We start from the raw sequence: 13,525 nt of genomic DNA on the forward strand, positions 1-13,525 counted from the left end.
AAAACTGATGAGAGTTTTTTGGGATAGAAACAAAAGGAGAGAAAGGGGGTAAAGAGAAGGATGTAGACAAGGCAAGGAACAAAAGTAGGGTTTATGATGTTTTTGAGCCTCTGAATTTTATTTGATGTAACTTGTCCCGTTATCACCTCCATGTTTTTGTTCTTCTCGTTAATTTAAATTCTGGTTTTGGAATTTATGGTGATGTTATTGCACTCTCTTCTTTTGGATTCTGATGCCACTCATGTCCCCCGCTAAATTTACCTTAGGGTAGGAATATGTCTTTTTCCCTATTTAATTATTTTCCAATTTGTTGAATGTGCGTTTGTTATTATGGTTAGTACCATATTTGCTGTTATTAAAATGTACCATAGTCGAAGTTTTCGCCTTTTTGATTATCTAAAACCGATTATAAAATGTTTTTTTTTGTTTTTCATATAGCCGATTATAAAAGTTGGTTCCGCCCAAACAGTTTACTTGGCTTCTACGTATCAGATATCAATTTGTTATGTTTGATTTTGAATAGTATATTAGTTGATTAGGCCTACTATCATATGAGGTTTAAACTTTATAGTTACATATTCTCAATCTCAGTTAATTAGGATTACTACTTAGTAATATATATGAGGTTTAAAGTTATATTATCTCAATAGAAAAGGACACTATATATATCCTTACACAGTTAAAGTTAAAACTAGATGGTTTAGATTTTCCATTACAATTTATACACACTCTTACTCTTAGACTTTAATTAACTTCAGCCTTCATGACACACAACACTAATACTAATACAAAAAACAAGAATACAAATTTCAGACGCGGTGTTTGATAATATAATTTTTTTTCTCCAATATTTAAAATTATACTTTAACCTCAAAAACTGACGTACAACGTCAACTATGAAATTCCGAGAAAATTGTTACGTATCTTGTTTCTTTTCGTCAAATTAATCCGTGAATATCTGTACACTAAATTTAACCACCATTTATATATATTGTTTGCTGCAAACTACGAAGTTTTTATAATATTACCTAACAATTTTATAAGTGTCTAGATACACATTTCGTTTGTGTAGTGTTTATAGGTGAGTTTTTGATTAAAATATAGAAGATGTACCGTATGCTTTATTTTGTATTGGCATGAGAATAATCATATACAAGAGGGCTGCGCTTTTATTGTGGGATGAATAATTGAATCATGTGGATGTGATATGCATAATTGGAAGGTTCCGGCGAAGAATCTTACGGAAAAAGAAATTAAAATGAAAAATATACATAGTTAATAATTATATCTAGAAGTCAGAAAGGCATAATATAATTATACTAATAATAATGTACATATCTACTGATACACTCTCATATGATATGTCTGCGACCTCGCCACCCAAAAGAATCTCTCTATTTGTAAACTACATTACATTTGGAACTATACGAAAATAAGTATGTGGTATTAAAAGAGTAGAATGGGTAGTTTTCCACATATAATAAACAACAAATTAAGCGTACATATATATATATATATAAAACAAAATTATTTATTAAACAAATTAAAACGGTTCTGTATGTAGCTACAATATAAATCTTAAGAAAGATCCAATAACAGTAAATTGAATATTGATACAAAAAAAAAACAGTAAATTGAATAAAGTGAGCAGTGATTAGTCTAAACTCGAGCAGGATGACTTCATCAAAGGGCTTAGATTCATCCACGTGTCAAGAAACCTATTTAACCTAAGATATCTTAAATACGACATACACATGCAGCTAACTCCTAGACAGAGATAATACAGACTCATCTCTCACTTAGTATTATTTTATAAAACCATTTAAATTTCCATCTTCCTCATCACCTTCCAAAGAAGAAGAAGAAGAAGAAGAGAGGCTAATAATGATAGGCAGTGTCGAGCTGAATCTGAGGGAGACTGAGTTGTGTCTAGGTCTTCCCGGCGGAGACACGGTGGCTCCCGTAACTGGAAACAAGAGAGGGTTCTCAGAGACGGTTGATCTGAAGCTGAATCTGAACAATGAGCCTGAAAATAAAGAAGGATCTACGACTCATGGCGTCGTGACTTTTGATTCTAAGGACAAGAGTTCTTGTCCCAAAGATCCAGCCAAGCCTCCTGCCAAGTACTTTGACTAATTTGTCCTTTTTGATTTATTTTGCAATCTTCCTTTAATTTTTTTTGTTTCTTTCTTATTTTTAGATGATAACATCTTTATACGAGAGTTAAGCTTGATGAGCAATTTACCAAAAGGCTCATGCAAAAAAATATATGTGAAAATCACGTCAAAATGATCTGGCCGTAGCTGACTATAGTTTATATAAATAAAATCTTGATGAATATAGGGCACAAGTTGTGGGATGGCCACCGGTGAGATCATACCGGAAGAACGTAATGGTTTCGTGCCAAAAATCAAGCAGTGGCCCAGAGGCGGCAGCGTTCGTGAAGGTGTCAATGGACGGAGCACCGTACTTGAGGAAAGTCGACTTGAGGATGTATAAAAGTTACGACGAGCTCTCTAATGCTTTGTCCAACATGTTCAGCTCTTTTACCTTGGGTACGTTTTATATGTACATTTCTTTTACCATGCATCTTTAACTATATTAGTTAGTTGTTACTATATATAAAGAATATAAATATGATTAGTTATTTCTATTTTTTTATGATGATAAGTCACATATAAAGTACCGGCCGGTATCAAGTAATATTTCATATGTTAGTCCTGTTTGAGGATGAATCGAAAAGCTCAAAAAAATTTCTTTTAGTTAGTTAGCTGAACTAAGATAATTTTTTTAATCGTGGAAATTAAATAAGCTAAGATAATTTGTTTAGGAAAATATGGAGGAGAAGAAGGGATGATAGACTTTATGAATGAGAGGAAATTGATGGACTTAGTGAATAGTTGGGACTATGTTCCCTCTTATGAAGACAAAGACGGTGATTGGATGCTCGTCGGCGACGTTCCTTGGCCGTAAGTCTTCTTCAATTCTAGTTACGATTTAATTAAAGCTTAATTAACTTATTCGTTTCATTTATTTTGTTCCCAATAATTAGTAACCATATATGTGGTTTAATTTATTGTTTATTAGAATGTTCGTTGATACATGCAAACGTTTACGTCTCATGAAGGGATCTGACGCAATTGGTCTCGGTATGTATTTTCGACCGATGCATTTTATATTCACACAATATACTACTGTAAATGTTTTAATTTGCTGTCTATATAGATCGTTTAAGACGATGTCTACATAAATGCTTAAACCGTTTATTACTTTCGCACAATATATATACTACTGTAAATAATTTATTTACTCCTTTATTGCTTACTGATTGTAAAATATTTCAGCTCCGAGGGCAATGGAGAAGTGCAAGAGCAGAGCTTGAAGTCAAAAAGGTTATGTGGTACGTAATGATTATATATTTGAGTTATCACATTTATTGGTGTTAATTGTTTTTTTGTTTTTGGTTTTTTTTCTTACGATAAAATACATTGTTCAATTTCTTTTGATTGTCTGTGTTTTGATCTGGATTTGGTATGTAGATATAGTTTGTATGCTATTATGTGTAATGAACTTAATTAAATATTTGAGACATTTGTAATGGGAAATGTGTAATAATTTGAACATCTTATGTGTCAATGTGTGTGTTTTAAAAATGTGTATATTGATCATATTAGTAAAATATGATTTTCATTCCACCAAGGAAACTTTATCGTCACATTACTTTTCTTTAATTACAATCTGTTCAGTTATTTTCTGAATGCAAAACGATATACATTTGGTTTCTACATGTCTTGAAACTAAGAGTAAAGATCATAGAGATCGAGTATGTGACCATAAAATAAACTTTCCCCGAGCATTGTTTCGACTATAATTAAAAAAAAAATGCATGGAAAGGATTCACTTTGATGGTATATTGATTTTTTCGTAATTAAAGTGATAAATGGCTTTGGTTGGAGGAATGAAAAATAGAGAAAGAGGACCCATAGGGAAGAGAGGGAGCAATGCCATGTGCATCTTCATGGGTCTCTTCATTTCATTACCTTTGTTTTTCATTCATTTCCCATTATATTAATCAGGAATGTTAACTTTTATACCAACTAAATTTATTTAAGATGTGTATCATAATTATAAACAAACAGCCTCTCTATAATGAATATCTTAATGGAGCTAGCATATGTCTCTCTTAGCACATATTAATTAATTTGATGTCCAACGTTAAAAAGTATAACGAATGATATATATATGAAATAAAAGAAAATTGAGAATTTGAATACGAATAGATATGATGGGGAAGCACATGGAGAAGATGTTGAATCCCAAACGAACAAATCAAAGTTTTTATGAATGTATCGCTTCAACGTACATGCATGCAATCGAGTCCAAATTAAGAGAGGTGGGCGCGTGTACTCACGGCTCTCTCCTCTCTCCTCCTTTCTCTTCTTCTGATCACAACTCCTTGCATCGAGTGAAGGTTCCTCCGGTGATTCCGGCATTGAAGAGGAACTACTAGTCCATGGCGTTTCATCCGTAGTCCATTGCACCTACCGATAAGATCATCAGATCAAAATCAAGGGAGTTTGTAGCGAAGAGAAGCTTCCGCAGGACAATTCCGGTAAGAGCTCTATCGGCGGCGTGGCTTTGCGGTTAGAAGAAGGTAGTTCTCGGCGAGGAATGAGAAAGATACGGCGGTTAGATCTGAACGGCTGGAGACGCAGGAGGTTTTGTCACGACCGGTGGTTTGACGGGGAGGTCTACCGCCGGAAAGGCTAGACTAAGCCACCGTCGATGGCTGTTTAGATTTACTCCCTACTGCTCTATCTCTATCAGACTGAACCATGGCTTCCGGATTGTTAGATCGGTTTCTTCTTCCTTCTCTTCACAACTCTACGGTGGCGGGATGGTGATGGTCCTGTGTCACCTTCTCTGTTTGACTCTCGTCTTCCTGGCTCGCCGGTGGTCATGGGCCGACGAGTATCTGCAACTTCGTGGGAAGGCGGCTACAATAGGGTTCTCCTTTGCAGATTAGGGTTTCTGGCTCATACCAATTAGCTACCGGTTTAGTTTGATATACCCGGGTTAATTTTGGTCTTTGTTATCTAGTTTAGTTTGTTGTAATCGGACTGGGTCTTAAGGTGATAATTGTATGGGCCTATTCCGGAAATAGCCCATTAGACATATATATTTATAAATTGAAAGTTTTTTAACAAAAAACGTACATGCATGCATATATATAGAAAATATATGTCTACAAGTGTATGTGTAAACACAAACATTGTACAATTAGTTACGCTCAAATGTTTTGAATTTCAGAATAATAATAATTATATTCATATATTTCTTGGATCAGGCAGAAGCATGTTCGATGGTTGATGGGGTCAATAATTAATATGACAAGTTGATGCTCTAGAGGGTTCTTCACCAAACTAAAATAACGCATAATCATTATTTAAGAATTGGATATAGAGAAACTTATTAAAAGTTATAGAGAAATTAGAAATGGAGTAATAGTTTTTCAAATTTTAATTACAAAATTCTCTATAACATTTAGAAACCACGAAAAGTTGCAGAAAACAATATCACCCACGAGAAAGAAAATATTAGAAGAGGAAAATAATCATCTACACTTTTTAACAGTTTTTTTTCTTTTTTCTTTAACATACAGTTTCTAACACTTATCATTAATTATTTTTTGCTTAACACCAATAATTAATTTTTAATTAAAAACATATATCATAGCTATTAATGATAAGTGTTAGAGACTGTAGATGATCAGAATGGTTACCAGAAAATTACAAGTCAATATTTAATAGCCAATATTTAATTTATAATTATTAAGCTGATTCGAAAAATAATAATTCTAGAATCATTTAATTAATTAAAGCAATCTTACTTTTTAAATGTATTGGGCCTGAACAGCATAATATATGACACGGACATAACCTTTAGGAGCTTGGGCCTAAGATATTATAATACAATTCCGAATCCTCGCCGGCCGTGGTGAAATCCATCGTTGGGCCGATTAATTTCTTTCTCCAGCTCTCTCTCTCTCGGTAGAGATGAGAAGATCCGATTGCTTTCGGTTCTTTCTTGCGGCATTTGTTCTTGGGAAGATATGATGAAACTTGGTTTATGAGTCTGATTTTGTTACGCTGGTGAACGTAGTCTGTCCTAATGTTTAATAATGATCTAAGAAAGGGCTCTTCTGGCTGAAGAAATTTCATTACTAGAACCCCAACGAACCGGATAGGATCGATCCCCTATTTCTAAACCGGTTTCAGCATGGTTAATTTGTCATGAACAATGATTTTTTTTAATGAACACAGAGGAAACAATGACAATTTACAAACATCAAAAAAACCCTAAAATCCCCAAATTCGTAATCAATCAGATCCCACTGTAATCACCACGAGCGCCGTCGTTACCACCGCCGGCGGTAGAGAGCATCGGTCCGTAAGGTGATTCCAGATCGTCACTCACAAGATCATCCGTTCCTCTCAGCGAAGCGTGTAAGATCAAAACCAGAACACCGAATCCAACGGTTGTGAGAGCTCTGAGCCATACTCCTGTTGTGACTAACGACCCGATCGAAAGACCAATGAGAAGTACCGCCACGACGCCGTCGTCAATGGTGAATCCGAAGATCGAGAGAGGCTCCTCGCGAGCGAAATAGAGGAAGAACCAAGCTAAACCGACAGCGACGAATGCGAGGATGGCGATGGGACGTGTGATTAGAGTTAGAGCTAGGAGGATAGAGAGAATGATACTGTAGTTGATGCGGAAGTGAGTAAGGTTTTGAGTCAGGCGAGTTGTGGCATCGGCGATGGAGGAAGGGAAGCTGAAGGCCGATAGATCGAGGAAATCACCCCATGGACGAGCCGCACCGGTGATCGATTGTGCTGTTTCCTTGATTCCGGAGATCACTTGATTTGCCATTGTTAGATTCGATTTGATCTCTCCTTGATTTCAGAAAACCCTAGAAATTCTCAGCAACGGAGAAGAGGAGACCTTTTTGTTTAGACGAGAGGTAACTCAAGTCAAAAGTAGTTAAGTAGATTGGGAAAGAGCAAGCCCAATTGAAGAAAGCCCATTTAAGAACACATGGTTGTATTAGTGAACCAGTTAAACCGGAAAAGAGCAAGCCCAATTTAAGAAAGCCCATTTAAGAGCACATTGTATAACTGAACCAGTAAACCATGTACAAAGAGAAATTCTCTCTTTTGCACACTCAACTAAAGATCACTCAGCTTAGTTTTCAGTTTTCAGTTTTTCGTTTAAAATGAAACAACTTTAATATATCACCTTATTAACAGAAACATTTTTTTTGTTAACGTTCTACAAACAAGATAGTAGCAACTAGCAAGAAAGTTGTAAACGCAAATTATACCAATTGATCAAAACCAAGCAAAGTAAAATCAGAACTATATTCTACAGACAACAAACATAACAAAACTCCAAAATGATTTTAATTTCAGTTCTTGGTCACATAAAATGGAAACGCAAAAGGCTAGAGTTGTTGATGAAATATCTAGTAGTCTCATTATAAAGCATCAAAGACAACAAGGAGCCACAGCAAAGTAAAGACCATATAACGAGCAACAAACACATTCCACAGTATAATAAGCTCTTCACTTAAGAGGAATGAATCTGGAAGAGTGGGTAGCACCAACACCAGGCCTACCGTGCTTGACTGGCTTGTATGAGATAGAGAACTCAGCCAGGTAGTGACCAATCATCTCAGGCTTGATCTCGACTTGGTTGAATGTCTTACCATTGTAGACACCAATGATGCTTCCAATCATCTCAGGCACAATGATCATGTTCCTCAGGTGGGTTCTCACTGGTTCTGGCTTCTCACCTTGTGGTGCCTCCCTTTTCTATTAATCAACCAGAAGAAAAAAACGAGTTTGTAATCAGACACTTGACCAATGAATGTTTTAAGCTGATAGTGTCAAGGTATGTACAGAATGCAACACTCACAAGTAGAAAAACTTCAGCAACTGATGTAGTAACTATTCATACTCAACACTCATTATAAGTAAGAAAACGTACAATAGACATGCTAGTCAGAATCTAATCCAACAAGAACTAAGTTATGAATTTTTACTAAAGACTTTAGCATTGAACTCAATAATCTGAAAGGTATCATCAAAAAAAGTCATATGAACAGTCCACATTTCACTCATTAGAACCCGAACTTAAACAAACCTAAGACAGCACAAACAGACTAACAAAACTAGATTCAACTAGCTACCAGTTACACTCAGCCATGAGAACAGAATCGAATCACTGAAAGCAAAAGTAGCAACCATTCGGCAAGCCTACTTGACAACAGTATAAGAAAAGGAGAGATGAAATGATTACCGCTTTCCTGAGCTTCTTAACCAGAGCCATTGGCTTCCTAGTCAAACCTCTGGAGAACCTATGAAAATGAACACAATTGCAAACAGAAAAATGTCAGAACAAAACTCTGAAAACGGAGACTAGTCTAGGGTTTTAAAGGCATTTTTCTTTACCTTCTGCGAATACGAGCAGGGAAGAGCTTGACAAGGTCATCAGTAGACATATCAAGAAGAGCATCGAGATCAACTCCTCTGAAGGCAAACTTCTTAAACGTCCTCTTCTTTGGCACTCCAGCAGCAGCAACCTCTGGTTCAACATCCGCCTACACATTTTTTCACCATTGAGAGATAGTTTCAGCAATCGGAAAAAAATGTAAACAGAGAGGACCTGAGAGAATGAGATGGAAGAACTCACCATGATTAGATCTCTGCAAATGGATAAAAACCCTAAAAACGGCTAAGCTTGGAAACTGTTGGCTGCTGTGAGGTCTTTACAAGAGAGAAATAGAAGAAAAATGTTCGACTAAAATTATTTATAGTGGACACTTGAGAAACCCTAATCTTAAGACTTCTTATTTTGTTTTTAGGGTCTGTATTATTATTTGTTTCAATATAAACCCTGAAGTTTTAAAATTATCTATTTAACCCTTTATAGTACAAACGAACCATTAGACATCTAGGACTTTGATTGGAACATTGAATAATATATGATATGATGTGTAAGGCTCCAACTGGTGAACGTTTAATAATAACTCTTTGTTCCTCATTTTTGTTATCATTTACAAGTTACATATCTTCCAAATTCTGAAACATGGACTCCACATTATTCTTATACGTTCTTTTTTTTTTTAGGAATCACATAATAAATTTGTTCCTCTTTAATTTGTTAATAGAACAAACAGGAAAACAAATTAATTATTATTTAAAAAAAAATTATTCATGCAAAATCTAATAAATTGTAAAAAAAATTGATGATAATGTTCAAAGGAAGACCTCACGATAAAAGAAGGTACATGCTAACGTTAAACTCTTCTAAACTTATATCTTTTGATTCAACTTGTTCCACAACTTATATTTTAAACAATTTGTACATATCCAATATCAAATTCAAATTCATCTTGATCTATCTCATAATTATCTCATGAACTGTTTAATAATAAATCCTATAAAATACAACTATAAATAGTCTTCAGCACAAAAAGCCATCGTATAGAAAAAAAACCCTACGATCGAGAGACGTAAAGGTGAAAAAAATAATCATAAAATATTTTTTAGCATGACTTCTTTTGTTTTTTTTTTTCTGTTTTGCTTACATTCTTGTGTTTGGTTTTATTAATTTATGTATTTGATTTTGATCTTTAGAAAAAACTTGGATTATGGCAAGTTCCCAAGAGACTAGTGGATCATCACGGCGTGGAGGTCTTTCAAGAAACAAAGGCAAATCAACCACTGCATCAGGGATCGATACCGAAGAAAAGGTATATATGTTTTGCATATAATTATTTATTAAATTTCAATGCATATAGGATGAATGTATTTAAACGAAACATGATTACTGAGTATGTATATATTATAGTATGTGTGGAAGGAAAGACATTGTCAAATTATGCTTGAACTCGTTATTACGGAGCTAAAATCAAATGACCACTCGAGTAAAATGCCGAATGTTGCTGGTAGAAAAAGAGTTGAAAACAAATTATTTGAGTTGACCGAAGAAAAGCTTGTTTGGGATAGTAAGATAAAGAGCAAAATCGAGTACTTGCCNAAAAGCCATCGTATAGAAAAAAAACCCTACGATCGAGAGACGTAAAGGTGAAAAAAATAATCATAAAATATTTTTTAGCATGACTTCTTTTGNCAAATAATTATGTCAACATCTTGGTGGAATGATCGAGTTGCTATAAGTCACTTTGTTATCATTTATAATATTTTTATATGAATAGAAAATTTTATTCTAATATGTTTTGAATCATTGACAGGAATTTGGAAATAAAGATAAATTTGTTCGGGTTTTGAAGAACAAGCCTTTGCCCTTCAAAGATTTGTTGGACCAGATATATGGTCAACATGATGTCGATCAAGATGAACGTTACTCTCCGTTTACTTTTGGGGCACATCTCCAGGAGACACAATCTGCTTTGGCAAACACGGATGATGTAGTAATACCAGAAACACAAGAGGATGCATCAAAATCAAAAAATTGATGAAGATGATGAAGTGGATGATGAACCAGCAGCTGAAGAAACGAGATTAAATTGCTGAGCAAATATGATATGTAAAAAGACGTGGTTCTCAACGTCTATAGTTGATTATTTTTTATAACTATCATATTAGTATCACGGGTTACCAAAAGTTCCTGCAATTCATGTTTATGTTCGTGTATCATGTTCGTACGTGGGTTTGATGCTTGTTTTTGATTAAATTTTTTTATTTTTATTTTTTTGCTTGTTCTGTTTTTTTTGTTACCATTTACCATACCATTTGTTCTGTTTTTCTTCTGCACCCATTCCTCTTCGTTCTTTTTTTTTTAAATATTTTTTTATTTGTTCTCTTTTATTCCTGTTCCTTCTCGTTCTTTTTATTCCTCGATGGGTTACCAGTAGGAGCCTAAGAAGTTTTTCTTAATTGAGTAAACATATTGTTACATTAGAGTGATGATGAGTGAAAAAAAAAAAGATATTTAACTTGTGACAAAAGTAGTTATTTATAGATAATACGTGATTTGGGTCGTTGTAGATTCAAATTCTAGGTGTTTGGATCAAGCCATATTAGCAAGTGTCATCTACAAAGTCATATTCATTATAAAAATCTGATGTAAGAGAAAAGGTTGAACTATTAGAATTCTCACAAGATTCTCACAACATTGTACACTGCTACACTATGAAACTGCAACACTTTATAACAATTGAAACTTATAAATCTACTGTTTTCAATGTTTTTGGAGACTAGTACATTCGTGAGGCTTTACACAAATACAATATTTTTTGTGAGACATGTAGTCTGTGTTTTGGTTTGACTATAACAACCGTAAAAATAACTCACAACAAAAAGTGAAAAAACTCATATTCCCATTTTTATTTTTTTATTAACTTATTTTAGAGGCGAGTACAAAAAAGAAAGAAACACACAACAAAACAAATGACAAATACCAAAAGATAAGAATTTCGAGGGTCTAGTTCACAATATCATCAATTTTTCAGTTGGGCCTTTTCGATGTTCCTGATTGCATCGCTAAGTTCCTTCTGGACCTTGGGCCTTGACGGGAGCAAAACGACGTCATTCCAAACTGAACCGGGCTTGCATATTTGGCTCCGATCCGGGTATAGCTCGTAAATGGATTCTGCCTCCGGGTTAAGACTACTGACCCGTTTTAGACACTCGATATCCTCTGGATCTACCAAAAGCTTACTACTTCCGTCTTTCCATGCTATAAGCTGCACCATCCAGCAACCAATTACAAAAAACCACGTCAGCATGTTATATGTACAAACGACATCGTTACATATTGGTTAATTGACTTTGACTTATTTACCCTTGGAGGACCACCAACAGCATTAGTGCAATAAAGCCTAGCGTTATCAACAAGCTCACAATACTTTGGGAATGCGTTTGCGAAACTCTTATGTGAATTCAATTGCGATTTCACTCTCACTGCTCTCTTTACCATTAGAGCCCTCCTGTAACATTTTTAAAAACACAAAATTTTGGTTACAATTACCATGATAATTGCATCAGCTAACGGCTAGTTAATATCCTCGGAAATGTGAAATTTGATCAAATCTTTACCGTATGCCTCTTGCTACAGCGAGATAAGCGTCGCAAACCACACCGACCAGCTCAATTCTGTAAGGTTTCAAGATTTGTTGTTTCCCATTTTGTTTGGCCTCTTCTTCTTGACCGATTTGTTTCCAATATTCTTCGGTTATTGTCCCGTCTTCAGACACCTTGTAGCCTGCGCCCATTCGATATCGGTGTTTGTGGACGTTTCTTGCCATTTCGATCATTTGTTCCACGAATGGCTCCCACGATAATGTTCCATCCATTATCACATCACGTCCTTCGTTCAATGCCGTTACTAGTACGGACGATGCAGCATCGGTCGATGATTGATGAACCTAAAATATATAAGGAAATAACAAGAAATGTAGCACGTTAATTATATCAAAGAAGAAGATAATGCATGCATTCTTATATCTTATGAGTTATGACTTATTTTTACGTTTGTTTCTAACAGATTTGGTTGATTTTGCATTTACATTAAAAAAGAATGGATGTTAGAATGTTACTTTATGTGAAACCACACAATTGAGGATGTCTAGAACTGAGAACAACCTACCAATTCAGCAGTTTGAAGCATATCATCATGGTGACCTCTAGAGCTAAGAGCTCTATAAATAACATCCGTCTCCTTAAACGCATCCGCTTCTATGACCACTGCGTCCGCCTCTGCCTCCGACCAAAACGACCTACAAATACACACACATATATATATATATATATATATATATATATATTAAAGAAAATTGCATAACTGATTAAAGTTTTACAAAGAAAGAAAGAAAGAAAGAAAGTATTACTCTTGGAGGATATCTTTGAGGACGGTGCTCTTCCCGGCGCCCATTCCACCACCCATAAGGAGGAGGACGGGACTACGTTTGTTGTGAGCCACCGGAGACATTACCTCCGTACAGNTAACAATATTGTTTTTTTTTTTTTTTTTGTTTGGGTGAAAAGGTCGTTTCTAGCATTAATGGAGAGAGAGGTGGTCCATGTATGTAGTCCATTTTAAAATCTTTTATCACCAAAGTCCAAATACAAATGCTTCCATACAAGATAATACAAGTTATTTTTGCATACAAGTCCTCATAAATTTCGTTATTTGCATATACTTTCCATGATCACAAATGAAAATGATCATTTGGGGGAAGGAAGAGCCCAAGAAATACTAAATCTCCTTTTTCGTCGGTCTAAGAAATACTTATCTGTTTTTCTCTTATTATTATAGTAATATAGTTTGGACGATCTTGATATATATATATATATATATATATATCAGCAAAAGTGTTAATCTTGAAATGTATCGATCGAGGATGTAAGTATACGACTAACCAACATAGTGGGAGAACCTCTCGAGGTTTGGTCGTCGACCTGAATCTTTCCTCTCGATTAAAGGGGCGATTTTATCG

The 13,525-nt window shown here is 34.9% G+C and overlaps 4 protein-coding genes across 4 annotated transcripts in view; 1 reads left to right on the plus strand and 3 right to left on the minus strand.

Annotated features, from left to right (window-relative positions):
• On the plus strand, window positions 1,771–3,636 carry LOC104761863 (auxin-responsive protein IAA17-like). The gene is made up of 5 exons (XM_010485015.2): window positions 1,771–2,123; window positions 2,344–2,555; window positions 2,831–2,969; window positions 3,088–3,149; window positions 3,345–3,636. The coding sequence occupies exons 1-5, from the start codon at window positions 1,885–1,887 to the stop codon at window positions 3,380–3,382; spliced, it is 690 nt and encodes a 229-aa protein (XP_010483317.1). The 5' UTR covers window positions 1,771–1,884; the 3' UTR covers window positions 3,383–3,636.
• Window positions 6,288–7,162, minus strand: LOC104761868 (PRA1 family protein D). The gene has a single exon (XM_010485029.2). The coding sequence runs from the start codon at window positions 6,931–6,933 to the stop codon at window positions 6,385–6,387; it is 549 nt and encodes a 182-aa protein (XP_010483331.1). The 5' UTR covers window positions 6,934–7,162; the 3' UTR covers window positions 6,288–6,384.
• LOC104761875 (40S ribosomal protein S15-1-like) lies at window positions 7,442–8,851 on the minus strand. The gene is made up of 4 exons (XM_010485041.2): window positions 8,755–8,851; window positions 8,514–8,662; window positions 8,362–8,419; window positions 7,442–7,874 (listed from the first exon to the last, which is right to left on the minus strand). Exons 1-4 carry the CDS (start codon window positions 8,755–8,757, stop codon window positions 7,626–7,628), a joined length of 459 nt encoding a protein of 152 aa, XP_010483343.1. The 5' UTR covers window positions 8,758–8,851; the 3' UTR covers window positions 7,442–7,625.
• Window positions 11,395–13,525, minus strand: part of LOC104761894 — an 11,263-nt gene continuing 9,132 nt past the window's right edge. Inside the window, exons 6-10 of the mRNA XM_010485064.2 lie at window positions 12,917–13,020; window positions 12,676–12,805; window positions 12,126–12,454; window positions 11,872–12,016; window positions 11,395–11,773 (exon numbers count right to left, since the gene is read on the minus strand). Of these exons, the coding sequence (XP_010483366.1) occupies window positions 11,528–11,773; window positions 11,872–12,016; window positions 12,126–12,454; window positions 12,676–12,805; window positions 12,917–13,020 (954 nt within the window). The 3' untranslated portion in view covers window positions 11,395–11,527. The remainder of the gene's footprint in view (window positions 11,774–11,871; window positions 12,017–12,125; window positions 12,455–12,675; window positions 12,806–12,916; window positions 13,021–13,525) is intronic.

The sequence above is a fragment of the Camelina sativa genome, chromosome 3 (assembly GCF_000633955.1).
Source record: "Camelina sativa cultivar DH55 chromosome 3, Cs, whole genome shotgun sequence".
NCBI lineage: Eukaryota > Viridiplantae > Streptophyta > Magnoliopsida > Brassicales > Brassicaceae > Camelina > Camelina sativa.

Coding starts and splice junctions, on each gene's coding strand:
- LOC104761863 (XM_010485015.2), top strand. CDS start 1,885: ATGATAGGCAGTGTCGAGCTGAATCTGAGGGAGACTGAGTTGTGTCTA. Junction 2,556..2,830: donor GTTCAGCTCTTTTACCTTGG/GTACGTTTTATA, acceptor TAATTTGTTTAG/GAAAATATGGAGGAGAAGAA. Junction 3,150..3,344: donor ATCTGACGCAATTGGTCTCG/GTATGTATTTTC, acceptor AAAATATTTCAG/CTCCGAGGGCAATGGAGAAG.
- LOC104761868 (XM_010485029.2), bottom strand. CDS start 6,933: ATGGCAAATCAAGTGATCTCCGGAATCAAGGAAACAGCACAATCGATC.
- LOC104761875 (XM_010485041.2), bottom strand. Junction 8,420..8,513: donor CCTGCTCGTATTCGCAGAAG/GTAAAGAAAAAT, acceptor TCATTTTCATAG/GTTCTCCAGAGGTTTGACTA. Junction 7,875..8,361: donor TTAAGAAGCTCAGGAAAGCG/GTAATCATTTCA, acceptor GTTGATTAATAG/AAAAGGGAGGCACCACAAGG.